Source organism: Olea europaea, chromosome 6 (genome assembly GCF_002742605.1).
Source record: "Olea europaea var. sylvestris chromosome 6, O_europaea_v1, whole genome shotgun sequence".
NCBI classification, from domain to species: Eukaryota; Viridiplantae; Streptophyta; class Magnoliopsida; order Lamiales; family Oleaceae; genus Olea; species Olea europaea.
This window is the reverse complement of record NC_036242.1, coordinates 2,899,214-2,914,517: the sequence shown is the minus strand read 5'-3', so window position 1 is coordinate 2,914,517 and position 15,304 is coordinate 2,899,214. Positions and strand designations below refer to the sequence as shown.

Here is a 15,304-nt window from a genome sequence, read left to right as displayed (position 1 = left end):
TTGTGATTAACAGATTACCTAAAAATTGGGTCTTCGGATTCTATTATTTAATATTATTTATTACAAAATTAATTTAAATAAATAATAGATCTCGCCAAAATCAAATGCATTAAATATATTAAAAGCGTTTACAACCTAAATCGATTGGATCTAGGGCATAACACTTACACCTCGGCACAGGGCTTGCCTAGTTTTCCACAGGATAAATCCCAGCCATGAAGTGTATCAGTCTTAAATTTTTTTTCCCCCCCCCCCCCCCCCCGGGTTTCTCATGATCTGTAAGCTTCTAATATGAAATTTTCATTTTATCAAATATAAAGACTGATCTTTTTGTTTGTAGAATATATCAGTTGCCATGTTAATTGTATCATGAATACGGATCCTAATTTTCCTAAGAAAATTAATGGTAAATGTTCGGTATGTAGTATTCGACACTATGTTAAACAAGATTTGTTTCTTTTTTCTATCTTAATATTGTCTAATGCAATTTAATCAACTTTATCAAACATGCATTTGGATGTACGATTTTGAATATAGAGACTGATTTACATAATAGGAATTACTATCAATAATCTTTGATAAACTCATACAACAAGAAGAACATAAGCCTATTCCTGGTACGAAAACAAATATGCGAACAAGGACGGAGACCACCTCCTTGATATAGTAGACAAATTCAAGGAATGGAGGAATTTAACATCTAGTTGCTGTCAATTGGCAATCGAACAAAGCACGACAATGTGAAGTGTGAAAAGAAGAATACGAGAAACCTTTCATGTGAGGTCTTAAGACATTTAGCCTGTGTTTGGACACCATTATTCTACCAGAATTCATTTTTTCTATCACGTCAGATGGGGCCTACGTTGTAGCATGTGATTGAGTGGGTTTATTCTTTATTCACCCTTTTACATTTCTACCCCCATTTGTCAAATTTCTGGGCAAAATGGGCTTGAGTGTTATGGGTAAAATAGGTAAAGAAGAATGCTAAATAATTAAAAAGGTACAACTTTTGTCATTCATGTGTCAGGCATCAGAAATTTTGACTGCTCCAATTACTGTGTAACGATAAAAAATATTCTACAAATGAGATAAAAAATATTCTACAAATGAGGTAAAAATGGGTATCAAACAGGGGCTTAGAAAACAACATGATTCATGGTTCACTGGCTTTTCTCAATCACCATCATTCATTTGTTGAACAATTTGTAACTATGATGTAATTACTAGAAAATTCAATAGAGAGTTGAAGCTGTTGGGCAATTTTACTTATTAAAAGAATAAATTCAACAATCTAAGCAACCAGTTAGAGTGATTAAATATGTAAGTACATAATAAAAGCAAAAAAAAAAAAAAGGCAAAACACAACCCCAAATTTTACGTGGAAAAAAAAAACCCTCCGATGTAGATGGTAAAAAAAACCATGAGGCAACTCCAACCAAAATTCACTAAAATAAAAATATAGATTACAATATTCAAGTTTCTGACTCAAAACTTGAATTCTCAACAAATTGGAAATACCACAATAATTAATTTCTAAGGCAAAAATTTATCTCACCACAAATTACTAATTTGATTAAACTTGTGAGAACCCACTCGAATATAACACCTATGAAGTACTCAAAATATACCTTAGAGAAAATCCTAATTTGTATTATGTGAAGAAGAAAAAAAAATCTGTGTGAATCCACACTCAAAAGATTGAAAGAAAACTTCCCTTCCAATTATTTTTCCTTCTTCCAGCAGCTTGGATTTCTTCCTTTCATTTTTTTAGCCAAAGTGTAATGACCCAAAATCTAGTTTTTTATTTTATTTAAATAGTCTTGAAGCGTTACCAAAAATCCTCTTTTCCTAGTTCAATCGCAAATCTACTTCATTTCAAAATTTGAAATATGTTCGATAAGTCGATAATTATAAAGCAACATTTTAAGTGAAAAGTTTACACATCAATCGAAATTTTAAAGTACTTCGATATCAAATCATAAATTATCAAATGTTCGGGCACAAGCGAAAAAAAAAATATTAAGTAATGTGCATAACAGATAACATAAATATGTTCTTCAAATGAGACTTTTTTGTAAATTATTATTTCTAGAAATTTTACTTGACAACCCCATGAGCATCACTCGGTCAATTTGTCACGTGTCCACACGACCCGTTCTAATTTGAAATGTTATTGTAAGGGTGAGTATTTAAAAAAAAAAAAAAACTGAACAAAAAATACATGCATATTCTTATTAATATGGTATAAATATAATATGACATGGAATACTAACATTTTTTAAATTTAAAGCAAATTGGTCGAAACATCAAATAGCTCAAAGAATTTCATAAAAATTCCTATATCCCATAGAATTTAATATATTTGATCTAAAAGTCCATTACGAAGAATTTAACATAAGAATCGACCCGAAGGCCTTAGAGTATTTCATGCCAAAATCTATAAAAATTCCAAGACAATAAGAATTTACCACTTGCACAATTCTTCCTTTGATTTGATACTAAATAAAGCTGAAAATGGCTTATGAAATAAGATAATATCCCTTTTTAATATGTGTGTTTTCATGTGTGGTGGTGCATATGTGAAGGGAAAAAACACTTCTTACACATTTTTTATATTTATATATTATTCACTTATAATTAACTATGAATACAAACCATCACATGCTAGGGTGAATTCAATAGGTTAATTTATCTATTCTTTATCTCAAATTAATCATGGTGAGTGCGAAAATTAGTATTCATTGATGGGGCGGTTGTGTAAAAGTTGAAAAGCTTAATTTATTATATTAATTAAAAAAATGATTCACATTTTTCAATTCCCAAGAAACGTCCCATTCTTCATTATATATATATATATAATAATAATAATAATAATAATAATAATAATAATAAATATAGGATTAGCATAATTTTCTTTCTATCAAAATAACTCGAATATGACTAGTCCAAATTTAGTTCTTCTTAAACCAATTTATGTTATTTAGCACGATCTACAAAATGAGTATAATAACAATATATTTTTATCAACTTTTGAAATACTTAAATATTTGACCCAAATAACTTACGATAATTTCAAAAAAATATACGTTTGCAAAATAAATCATAAGTAGGTCGTATTTATCATTTCAACTTTTCAACTTTAGTATGATAACAAGGCTAGACATGGACTATTTTATTTGTTAAATTACCAATATTAAATTTAGCCCACATAGAATTAAAATTTAAAATTTGAAGTGTTACACAAAGTCTATAAATGTATGTGTGTGTCACTTTTGTTGACCTAGAAGAAAATAAAAGAGGATTTAGGCTTTTTCTTCCTCATGGGCTGGACAAACCCAAATAATAATCTTCCCCTCCAACCTACTGAGAAATGAGATTATCCTCTAACATTTAGTTAGAGCCCATGTCTGCCAGTTCGGTACAAAGTTCAAGTTTTTCTCAGGTCACAACCTTTGTCATCATATCAGATGGATTTTTCTTTGTATGAATCTTCTTTAACAATATCAATTGTTCTGCCACTACCTGCCGTAGCCAACGATATCTCACATCAATGTGCTTCGTCCGAGAATGATAAGTAACATTCTTGTTCAAATCTAATGCACTCTGACTGTGACAATTAACTATATACACGTCTTGTTTCGAACCCAAATCTTGGAGAAACCGTTTCATCCTAAGCATTTCTTTCGCCGCTTCAGTTACTGCAATATACTCAACCTCGATTGTAGATAAGGCAATACACTTTTGTAATTTTGACTGCAATGAGACAGCTCCTTGCAAAAGTAATCAAATATCATGAACTTGATTTTCTACCATCAAGATCACTAGCCATATCTGCATCTGTAAAGCCTTCCAAAATTGGTTTTAAACCTCCAAAAGTCAAGCACGTCTTAGAAGTACCTCTCAAGTATCTAAAGATCCATTTCACTGCCTCCCAATGATTTTTACCGGGATTAACAAGAAACCTGCTGACTATCCCAACTACATGAGCAATAACTGACCGTATACAAACCATAGTATACATCGAACTCCCAACCGCAAAAGGAGTAAGGAATCTTTGCCATTCTTTCTTTATCTTCTTTTCTAGAAAGACAAGTCACCTTACTCAATTTGAAGTGACTACCAAGTGGTATCCCAACAGGTTTAGCATCATTCATGTTAAACCTTTCCAACACTCTCTCTACATATTTCTCCTGTGATGACCGTAACTTTCTGGCTTTCCTATCATGATGAATATGAATCCCCAAAATTTTCCTTACTAGTTCAAGATCTTTCATGTCAAACGACTTGAACAGATCTACTTTCAAACTGCGAATCAATTGAACATTTCGTCCACTATCAACATATCATCTACATATAGCAAAATGATGATGAATTACCACCATAGAATTCTATGATATAAACACAATGATCTGTACTTGTCCTAGTATAACCATGACCCACTGTAAAGGAATCAAATTTCTTATACCATTGTCTCAGAGCCTGTTTCAACCCATACAAACTCTTTTTCAACGTGCAAACCATATGTTCTTTTCCTCTTACTTCAAATCCCTTTGACAAAATCATGTAGATTTCTTCATCCAAATCACCATGGAGAAAGACTAAACCCAGAACCTCTCGAGTGGACGTCATTTTGACAACAGGAGAGAACATCTCATCAAAGTCAATCACTTTCTTCTAATTAAAGCCTTTTACCACCAATCAATTTTTATACTTCGCTAGCTTTTCACCATCTTTCTTTAACTCGAACACCCATTTATTTTTCAATGCCTTTTTACCTTTAGGAAGCTCTGCTAGCTCATAAGTGTTATTTTTCTACAAAGAATTCATCTCTTTCTGCATAGCCTTCACCCAGTTCTATCTGTCCTTATGAGATTGTACCTCCTGAAAACATTCTGGCTTTCTCTCATCAATTACCAACACATAATCTGATGCTAGATACCTGGTTGATGGATGATGCTCCCTGTTAAATCTTTTGATCTGACGTTCTGATGTAGTAGGCTACTCCTCTTGCTCAACATCCTCTAAATCATCCTCATCAACCCCTGTTGGGTCATCAGTGTGACTGTCAACATGTGTCTTTACCCCCTGAGTGGCACTGTCTGGAGGTAAATAAATAGGTGTAAGGTCAGTGACACTCTTATCAGCACGTCTTTGAATCCCAGATTTTTCAAAATCTACCAACTTCTAATTTTCATGAAAAATCACATCTCTACTTCTGAATATTTCTTCTTTTCTAGATCCCATAATCTATAGCCAAATTTAACATCTTCGTAACCAACAAAAATGCAATGACTAGTTTTATCATCTAGCTTCAACCGTTGTTCCTTAACCACATGTGCAAATGCTTTGCATCCAAAAACCTTCAAGTGAAATAAGAAATATCTTTTCCCGTCCACAATTTTTCTGAAATCCCAAAATTCAAAGGAGTTGATGGAGACTGATTGATTAGGTAGCACGCTGTTCGAACTGCTTCACCCCTAAATGACTTAGGTAATTTAATCATCCTTAACATATTTCTGACCTTTTCTACAATGGTACAATTCATTCTCTCTGTAACATCGTTGTGCTATGGGGTACCAGGAACTATCTCCTCATGTCTAAGGCCATGTTCTAAGCAATAATTTTCAAACACTTTAAACGTGTATTTCCCTCCGCTATCAGTGCAGTGACACTTCAAAACCTTCCCACCTTCCGCTCTACCATGGCATGGAACTTCTTGAAGTATTGAAAAATATGGTCTTTTAATCTCAAAAAGAACACAACAAACTTTCGTGAAGTATTAGCAATAAAAGTAAGAAAATACTTATTACCACCTAAAGACTCTACCTTAATGGGACCACACACATCAGAATAAATCAAATCCAAAATATTAGATTTTTTACTAGAGAATTTCCAAAATGAAACTTTTTGTTGTTTACCAAATAAAAAATAATCATAAGAATTTAATAATGTACCTTTGGTAAAAGGAATGAGGGAATTCCTTGCAAAAATCTGTAATTTCTCGCTTATGTGAGCCAATCGCTTGTGCCACAACTCTGGTGAAGAATCACCTTCAGTTGCATTTACCGCTTCACTACACACCTTTACTTGTGTTTTGTAAAGTGTGCAAAAAACATTTCCTCTAGCAAATACCATATAACCTTTTGTTAGTTTCCATCTTCCGTTGTCAAAATAACTATCATACCCTACTTCATCAAAGACATGTGTAGATAGCAAATTCAAGCGCATGTCAGGAAAATGTCGTACATTTTTTAATGTCAAGATGCATCCAATATCTATCTGAAGACAGATATCACTTATGCCCATAATACTGGCAAAACTGTCATTACCCACCTTCTCTCTACCAAAGTTACCTGATTTGTATAAAGTGAAGAACTCCCGTCTTGGAGTAATATGGTAAGAAGTCGCAGAGTCAATAACATATTCAACAAATGAATCTGTAACATGACAACACTGCTCATTTTCAGTGAAAAAATTGCTACCACTACTTCATCTGAAGTGCTAGCTATCGTATTCTGATCAATCTTCTTTTGATTTTTCTCTTCTTTCAAATTATTTTTCCAAGCTGTGCAATGTTTCTTTATATGACCCTCTTTGTTACAATAAAAACATTTTATCTTTCCTCATGCCTTTGATTGACTTCTAAAGTTACCACGTCCTTTAGGACCTCTGCTTTTACTTATTCTTCCATTCTCTGTAATAAGAGCATGTGCATCATTCCTATCCAAATCTTTATTTCGTATTTTTTCATTAAACAAAATGTCTTTAATTAGAGTAAGTTCAAGCACACCATTCGGAGCAGAGTAACTAAGTGATACCACGAAGTCTCCCAACTATCAGACAATGAACTAAAAAGTAATAGTGCTTGCATCTCATCATCTAGTACTATTTTCATTGTGGCCAACTGATTTATCAAGTCTTGGAATTCACTCAAATGTTCAGCAACTGATTTTCTCTCCTTTAGCTTCAAATTTACAAGCTTTATAATAGCAAAAGCTTTATTTTGAGCAGTCTTCCTCTCATAGAGACTCTCTAACTTTTCTCAAAAACTATGGGCATTTGTCTCTTAAGATATATGATGGAATACATTAAGGTCAACTCACTATCTAATATATCCAATGGCTTTCCTATTCATCTTCTTCCAGTCACTATCACTCATATTACTTGGTTTAGCACCATTACCTTCAATATGTTCATGTAAATCCTTACAATAAAGGATATCTTCCATCACAGGCTTCCAAATAGAATAATTTGAAACTGATAACTTAATCATAGTACCCGAAGTATTCTCCATTTATTCCCGTAATAAATCACACTCACTCAACTTGAGCTATGATACAACTTTGTTGGACAATTTTACTTATTACAAGAATAATTTCACCCATCTAAGCAATTAGTTAGAGTGATTAAATATGCAAGTAAATAATCAAAGTAAAAACAAGCAAAACGCAACCCCAAGTTTTACGTGAAAAGACCCTCCAGTGTAGAGGGAAAAAAAACCACGAGGCAACTCCAGCCAAAAATATCGATTACAATATTCAAGTTTGTACCCCAAAACTTGAATCCTCAACAAATTAGAAGTACCACGATAATTAATCTTTAAGACAACAATTTTATCTCACCACAAATCACCAATTTGATTAAACTTGTGAGAACCCACTTTGAATATAACACCTATGAAGTACCCAAAATACACCTTAGAGAAAATTCTAATTTGTATTATGTAGAGGGGAAAAAAGACCCGTGTGACTCCACACCCAAAAGATTGAAAGAAAACTTCTCTTCCAATTATTTTTCCTTCTTCTAGCAGCTTGGATTTCCTCCCTATATATATATATATATATATATAAGCAAGGTGAACTTCCATTTAATCATTTCATCAAGATAACACATTTTTATTACAATTTAAATATGTGATCGAAAAACAAATTCAACTTACAGTAATTTAATTTTAAAGGCCTCAAGATGTTGCCTCAAGACTAGTTTATTATCTTTAGATTTTAAGGTGTCGAACAATTGCCTCAGGTGATAGAACAAATTTTAGGTCCAATAGAAGCATTACCCCAACAATAAAGAAACTACCATACAAAACCGATGTTTTATGTTTTTTACTGAACTTTGAAGCACGGAAAAAATTAAGTAGAATGTGGGAGAGAATATTTTGCATGATAAGGAGAAGAGCCCCAAATCAGCATTTAAAAAAAAAAAAAGAAAAAAAAAATCTGCAATCTGGCAGACCCTATTTATATTGGTAAGAGTATTTCCAAAACACTCCCTATTTTTAGAGAGGAATATCTTTAAATTTAGGGACTAAATTTTTTATGCATTCCGACAATGCTCCTTATTTTGACTCTCTTTTATTTTTTTATTATTTTTTTTCAATGAACATTTACTGATTTTTATTCATTCTTGTTCAACATAATTTTTTTTTAATATGTTAATGATCAATTAATTCAAATGTGATTTGAATAATTTAAATGGTAGATTATTAAAATTTTTAATTTATTGCAATCGCTGTTAATTAATAATAGCGAGTGAGTTTGGATATCCGAATTTGGAAAGCCAAACCCATTCTTTATTTTAAAAAATTAAAATATAGAAATTTCTAAGCCTATTTTTTAAGCATTGATTCTCTAAAATAGGGAGTATTTTGTGTTTATATAGTCTCTCGAAGATACTCTAATATTTCCACTAATTGACATGTATTCTCATTTCTTGTTGTAGTGTCACTTCTTCTAATTTATTTTATTTGAAGGAAGAAAGTTACTAAAGAGACAAATAAAAGAATACAACACTCAAACTCCAAGAAAGACGTGAATCTATCTTAAAAGGAGATTTGCATCACCTTTTGCCTTTGATGTCATCCAATCTCCCAAATGTATGTTTGGTGAACAATACTTAAGAGGATTTGACGGTATAAAGAATAAGATTTTGACTTATTTTTCTTATATATTATCAAATGCTGTCCTGACATCTTTCCCAATGAATATATCCACAAAACAAACTGTTGTAGCTAGACCCAACTTTGAGCACTTCACTAGTCGCCAAGGCTAAACGATTGGTTAGTCTTGAGCACTTTGTTACACACCACTCGTGCTGCACCAATAGGACATTTTGCTTTAGAGTCCTAGTGTTTCAAAAATTTTCACAAAAATCTGAGTTTCTATATTTTATATTAAAATTTAATTAATATAGCTTTTGAAAAAGAATACAACAAATATTCAGATATTTTTCCGATAAATATGGGATTAATGTGAAAAATAACGAAATATACCGCATAATATGTCTTGCATACAAATTAGATGTGTGATTTGGATCTAGTCGTCATGCCTAAGGGAGCTTGCCCCATATTAGGCTCGGCCCATGCTTAGAACTAACTGCTAATATGGAGATCGAGATCGGATAGGCCTAACTTTTTAACTTGTTTAAGCCTTTTAATAATTTTTTATTTAAAAAAAATTAAAAGTTATTAATAGACAATACAATACAATACAATACGAAACAACTCAGATTGTATTTATAACGTTAAAGCATCTCGAATAGGCTAGTTATTAGCCTCGTTTTATTTATTTTGGATAGTCAAATTTCTTTTTGAAGTGTCCAGTATGCTCTCTATCTTTAGAACTTATAAAATAATTAAAAAGCCTATTTGATTCTCAAAATGTAGATAGCTAAATTCATTGCATTATACAATACTTCATTTATTATTGAATAATTTTCTTGTCATTTCTTTGACTTCTAGAAAACAAAGAAAAAGAAGAAAGTTATAAAATAAAAAAGAGAAAAATTTAAAAAAAAAAAAAAAGAAGAAGAAGAGAAAATGATGAATAATAATTGCTGATGAGAAAATGAAAAATAATGAATATATGGCATTGAATGAAATCACTGCAACACAAATTTCCAAGATCGAACGCATTCAACTGACTGGAGATACTTGGGATGGGTCTTGCTGCTCTGTCAGGGTGGGGTTAATATTCACATAAAGGAGGTAGTGCATTTTTGGGCATTATTTTAATGAGATCGAACCCATCTCATGTGAGTAACCGGTACAAAATTTGGTAGAATGACCTTGTAGAGTAGCTCCGTCATCATTTTTTCAAATTAAAATGAGTGTAATAATATTTTTTATTTTTTTTGAAAAATGAGTGTTTGAAAAATAAATAAAGAATTTCGATTTATATGTAATATTATTTTATGGAAAATTGGTGATTGAAAATTGGAGTAAGAAAAAATGAAATTTAATTTAAGGATGGCGGGGTTAGGTTGGGATAATTGAACCGTAGAGAAAACAGTTCTATAACCAAAACTTATCATGATTTATAATTGAAATCTGGGGTTTTTTTTTTCTTCTCCAAAAAACTATTAATATCTGTAAATCAAAAGTTCAAGAACAGGAAAAATGTCGGATTTTTTGCCTGAAGGAATCATCACCAACATCCTCAAAAGACTGCCCGTCAAGCCCCTTATCTGCTGCATGTCCGTTTCAAGATCATGGTACACACTAATCACTAGCCCAGAATTTATTTCCATTCATCTGAATTTCAGCGTTGCTAGCAGTGAAGGTTCCCCTCTACTTTTATTAAGGCGTTGCATTAGAAAAAATGAGCGTTACGAGTTGTTCTATGATAATGAATCTTTTGATCGGCATTTTAGGCTCCAATTCCCCTTTAGAAGCATAAACTCATTTTTCACAATCATCGGTAGCTGCAATGGATTGTTATGTCTTTCTGATGATCGAGTATTTTATATGAACACTATAATTATTTGGAACCCGTGTGTTAAAAAGTCAGTTCTTCTTCCGAAACCCAATATGGTATACAATTCATATGGTAGTTTTATGCAATCGCTTGGATTCGGGTTCGATCCTGTTAGAAATGACTATAAAGTTGTTAGAATTACATACACTGATTTGGGTAGATGCCTGCCTCAGGTTGAGCTTTATAGGTTGAGCATAGGGGTGTGGCAAGACATTAGTCATTTGTCGCTTCAGTACGTTATACATAATAAGTCACGCCAGGCTTATATAAATGGCGCTGCTCATTGGATTGGTCGTGACTTGTATGGAAATGATACGATTTTGTTGTTTGATATGTGTGACGAGGTGTTCAGGACGGTGATACTGCCTGGTAGTCTTGCAAAAGATGATTCTGCGAGAAATAAGGAATTGATGATCTATAAGGAATCGCTTGCTTTTGTTTTAAATGATGTATCTGGGGTAGAACATGATTTTTGTGTATGGGTGATGGAGGAATATGGCGTCGTGGAGTCATGGAACAAACAATTCAACATTAATTTTCACGATTTTGGCAGGGGATTTATGAAGCCATTGTGGATTAGAAGAGATGGTGAAGTTTTAATAGTTACAAAGGATGGCTCTATGGTTTCTTGTGGCTCCAGTGGAGAAGAAGTTACTGATCTTGGAGTCCATGGCTCTAGATTGGAGGAATATCTGCGCTCTGTTCATGTCGATGGTTACATCAAGAGTCTGGTTCTCCTAGAGAAGGGGCCTCATTTCACTGATTCAATCACTTTAAGGGAGCTACCTTCTTTGCAGAGTGATGACTGTGATTCTGATACTGACAGTGGAAGCGATTACAACAAAGAAGTTAATACGAGCACAGGGCAAAATATTCGCTTCCAATTTTAGCAGTATAAGGGAATCTGAGAAAAGCCATAGGAGGGATTCGAAGCTTGTATTGATTCCAACTGAAACAAGAACAACAAATATAAGCCAACAAACCATTTCTCTAGTTATTAAGATCATCATTTCTGCGATTTGATGTGGTGGAGCTCCAATAGAAGCATGTGTAATCTCACTTCTATATCCTTTACAGCATCTCCAATGGTGGTGTAATTTAGATCTCCAAAGTGGCCAGAAACCTCGAGAGGCAAAGAAAGTGCAAATTGTATTTTTCGGCAGAAAATGTAAAAAAGGATGATCTTTTTCAGCTGGGTTTTGTTTTCGGCTTTAAGATTTCGCTTTTGAACGTGTTACCTAATCGTATTTTTAATTGATGATCTTTCTTGATGTGGCAAATAATTTGTTTTATTTTTCCAAAAGATATTGATTGGCCTTTATGTTTATCTTGTTTGAGTTTGGCTTTGTGTCTATTATTAGATGAAAGATTCTATATATTATCCATTATCTTGTGGAGTTTGTCCTTGTATATTTATATCAATACCTGGTCAATAACACGAGACACCCGTCTCCGTATAATACAAATTTCAGTAGAAACAGTTGTAAAATTCTTATAATGTTTTCCCGTCGAAGTGTCACCAGGATTCAGGCTGGACACAATTGCTCGTGCTCTGGCTGAAAATTCAATTGAGGAAAGTTTTAAATCATTTAAATTATGAGCATGCGATGTTCGGTCACTTTTTGTGATAATATAAGTAATGTCTTTGTCTTGAGAAGTACAAATACACATAAATCATAACTCGATTGAGAATCGATTTGTCCTAGGCTAGTAAATAAACGTGGTAATTTATTTTGTTAAGGTCATACGGTCAAATACCCTACCAATTAGGACATGTGGTTTATTTTGACTGTGATGAAACTTTTATTAGGATTGTTAATATTGGTTTTAATTTAGACTAAAATTTTGATTTTAATTTCCTCCAAAAAGGACTTTGATGTAAGGATTAATCTACTTGTACACTTTCCGTTTACATAATCATTTGCATCTCCCTTACATGGAGGGAGGCCGACGCATAAAAAATTATATGCAGACCCTCCTCCATGTTAAGAGGTGTAAAACATTATGTACATTGGAAGTGTACATTTAGCATCACCCATAATGTAAAAAAAAAATTGTCATTGAATAGACATAAAGTTAAAAAAATCTAAATAATGTATTTTTTAAATCAGACCCACAAGTGCTTTCCCAACCTGGTTTCCATTTGCAAATTTTGAAATTGACCAGTAGAAATTTTAAAAAGCACAATCACCATTCTAACTACATAAGATTCCCTTGTGAAGAACTTTTACGGAATTGCTTTATACGGCGTACAACATAAAAGCAAACTTCATTGTAGTGACATACATATCTACATCCAAAAGATATAGTCTCAACTCACTACCAATGAAAGGAAACTAATACTAAAACATAAAAGGGAGTGTTAAAAAACAAATAACCTAAAAACTACCATAGAATAAACCATCTGGTATATATACATAAATATAAACCATCTTTTGTGTAAATGACCCTCTCAACAATTTAGATACAAACAAATTATACTGTAGTGAAACACCAAAGGCTGATATTGCTTGGCATGTAGTTATCATTTCCTTTCTTCAAACAAGAAGTTTCAAGACAATCCTCTCATATTTATATTTCTATTGGAGAATTTGAATGTAGACCCATCGAGATGTAAAAATGATTTTAGAGATGAATTTGTACCTAATTTTACACCACCATTGAAGATGCTGACTTCTTTTGGATGAGGTCCCCCCCCCCCCAACCAAAAATAGCAACTCGAGTCTCCCAATTAAAAATGACGAACGACGCCATTGCTAATGCATGTTCAATATGCAGTTCTATATCATGCTCAACAGTAGAACGAACAAGATTCTTTATTTTATTTTTTATTTTTTTCTCTTAACACTGCATAGTTTTATCTAACACGTTATTAACATGCATATGTACAGATTTTTGAATATAGACACTGATTTACACACATGGAGTTAATGTTACTAATCTTTGAATAAACCATCTAACGACAATGAAATAAGCTTTTTTCCCTATAGGATAGAAAATTCACCGAGATTAAGCACAAGATAGAATTTCATGTCTAAAAAGAAAAAAGTAAAAACAAAGATGTGACTAAGGACAGAGACAACAAGAAGCCTTATTTAAAATGAATCAAGAAAATTCGACAAAATTTAACATCTAGTTGTCATTTGTCAATTGAATAAAGCACAATGATGGAAGTGTTAACAACAGAATACAAGGACCCTTATGTAGGAGGTCTTGAGACATTGAGAAAACAACAAATTTCATGGGTCAGTGTCTTTTCTTAGCACCCATCATTCATTTGTTGAAGACAATATTTGTGATCATAAATTCATAATTTAATCACTAGAAAATTGAAAAGGGAGTTTTTATTTCGAATTTAAAAAAAAAAAAAAAAAAAACACAACCTTGTCAATTTTCAGAACTTGTGTTTTCTGTCTATTGAACTTTGAAAAACGGAACAATGAAGTAAAACACAATACAGAATATTTTGCATGACCACACAATTTTCAATAAATAATATTACGAGCAAATTCAAATTTTTTTCATATTTTTTAACTACACATAGTATGGTTGTGGGATATTCACTGTACTAACCAAAAGTTATTGGAGTTTCTATATAGGAAAAAGTCATTTGTACACGGGGGTGTACACTCCAGTGTACAAGCCCCTCACATAGAAAGGGGCTCCACACCCATTAAATGTTTTCGGTCTACCTCCCATGTGAAGGACGTATAAATCGAAGTATACACCTCGTGTACATGTAGCCGAACCCATATATATGAGGTCAGTGGTAAGGAACTTATCTTTAGCGCAGTAATAACTGTCAGCTTTAAACTGATGCCATCACTAGTCAGTGTTAAACCGTGTTGGGTACTCAAAGAACAAGATTCTTTTTTCTTTTCTTTTCTTTTTAATATTATCTTTATCTTTGTGCTATCTAATCAACCATATAAAAACATACATTCTGATGTACATGAAAAGATTTTTACCGGATAAGACAAAAATTCTCACCGGGAATTAAGTAGAAGCAGCAATTCCACGCCTAGCACGTCAAGGCCCGGGGAATTTTAATCACAGAAAATTAATTTTTTAATCGTTATTTCACTATTTCAATCGTTATTTTTGATTTTTTTACTCACATGTGACCTCCACTTTTCTTCTACCGGTCAAAAATTAATTCTCAAAATTCTTATCATATGAGCCCTTGAAATAAAGTGTAAAAGTGAAGGGAAAGAGAAAAAAAACAAAGATTTGTTTGCTATAGAGACAACCACCTTGAGAAAACAACAATATTCGTGGGTCACTGGATTTTCTTAATCACCATCATTCATTTGATGAACACAAAATCCGTAGCTATGATGTAATAATTAGAAAATTAGAAAGGGAGTCGAAGTAAAGTTTCGCAATTAGAACACATATTTCTATTTCCGTGTGTCATAGAAAAATAAATGTATACTAATTTGATTCCAAAAACTTCACGATGTGATTGTTGGGAATCTACTTATACATGCACAGCGGAAATTAAAATTATTTCGATTCCCATCCAATAGATCTCATTGTGTTTGGTT

The 15,304-nt window shown here is 32.6% G+C and overlaps 1 protein-coding gene across 1 annotated transcript; it reads left to right on the top strand.

Moving 5' to 3' along the window:
* Positions 1–10,249: 10,249 nt before the first annotated feature.
* On the top strand, positions 10,250–12,074 carry LOC111395502 (F-box/kelch-repeat protein At3g06240-like). Its single transcript, XM_023021520.1, has one exon. The coding sequence runs from the start codon at positions 10,400–10,402 to the stop codon at positions 11,645–11,647; it is 1,248 nt and encodes a 415-aa protein (XP_022877288.1). The 5' UTR covers positions 10,250–10,399; the 3' UTR covers positions 11,648–12,074.
* The last annotated feature ends 3,230 nt before the right edge of the window (positions 12,075–15,304 follow it).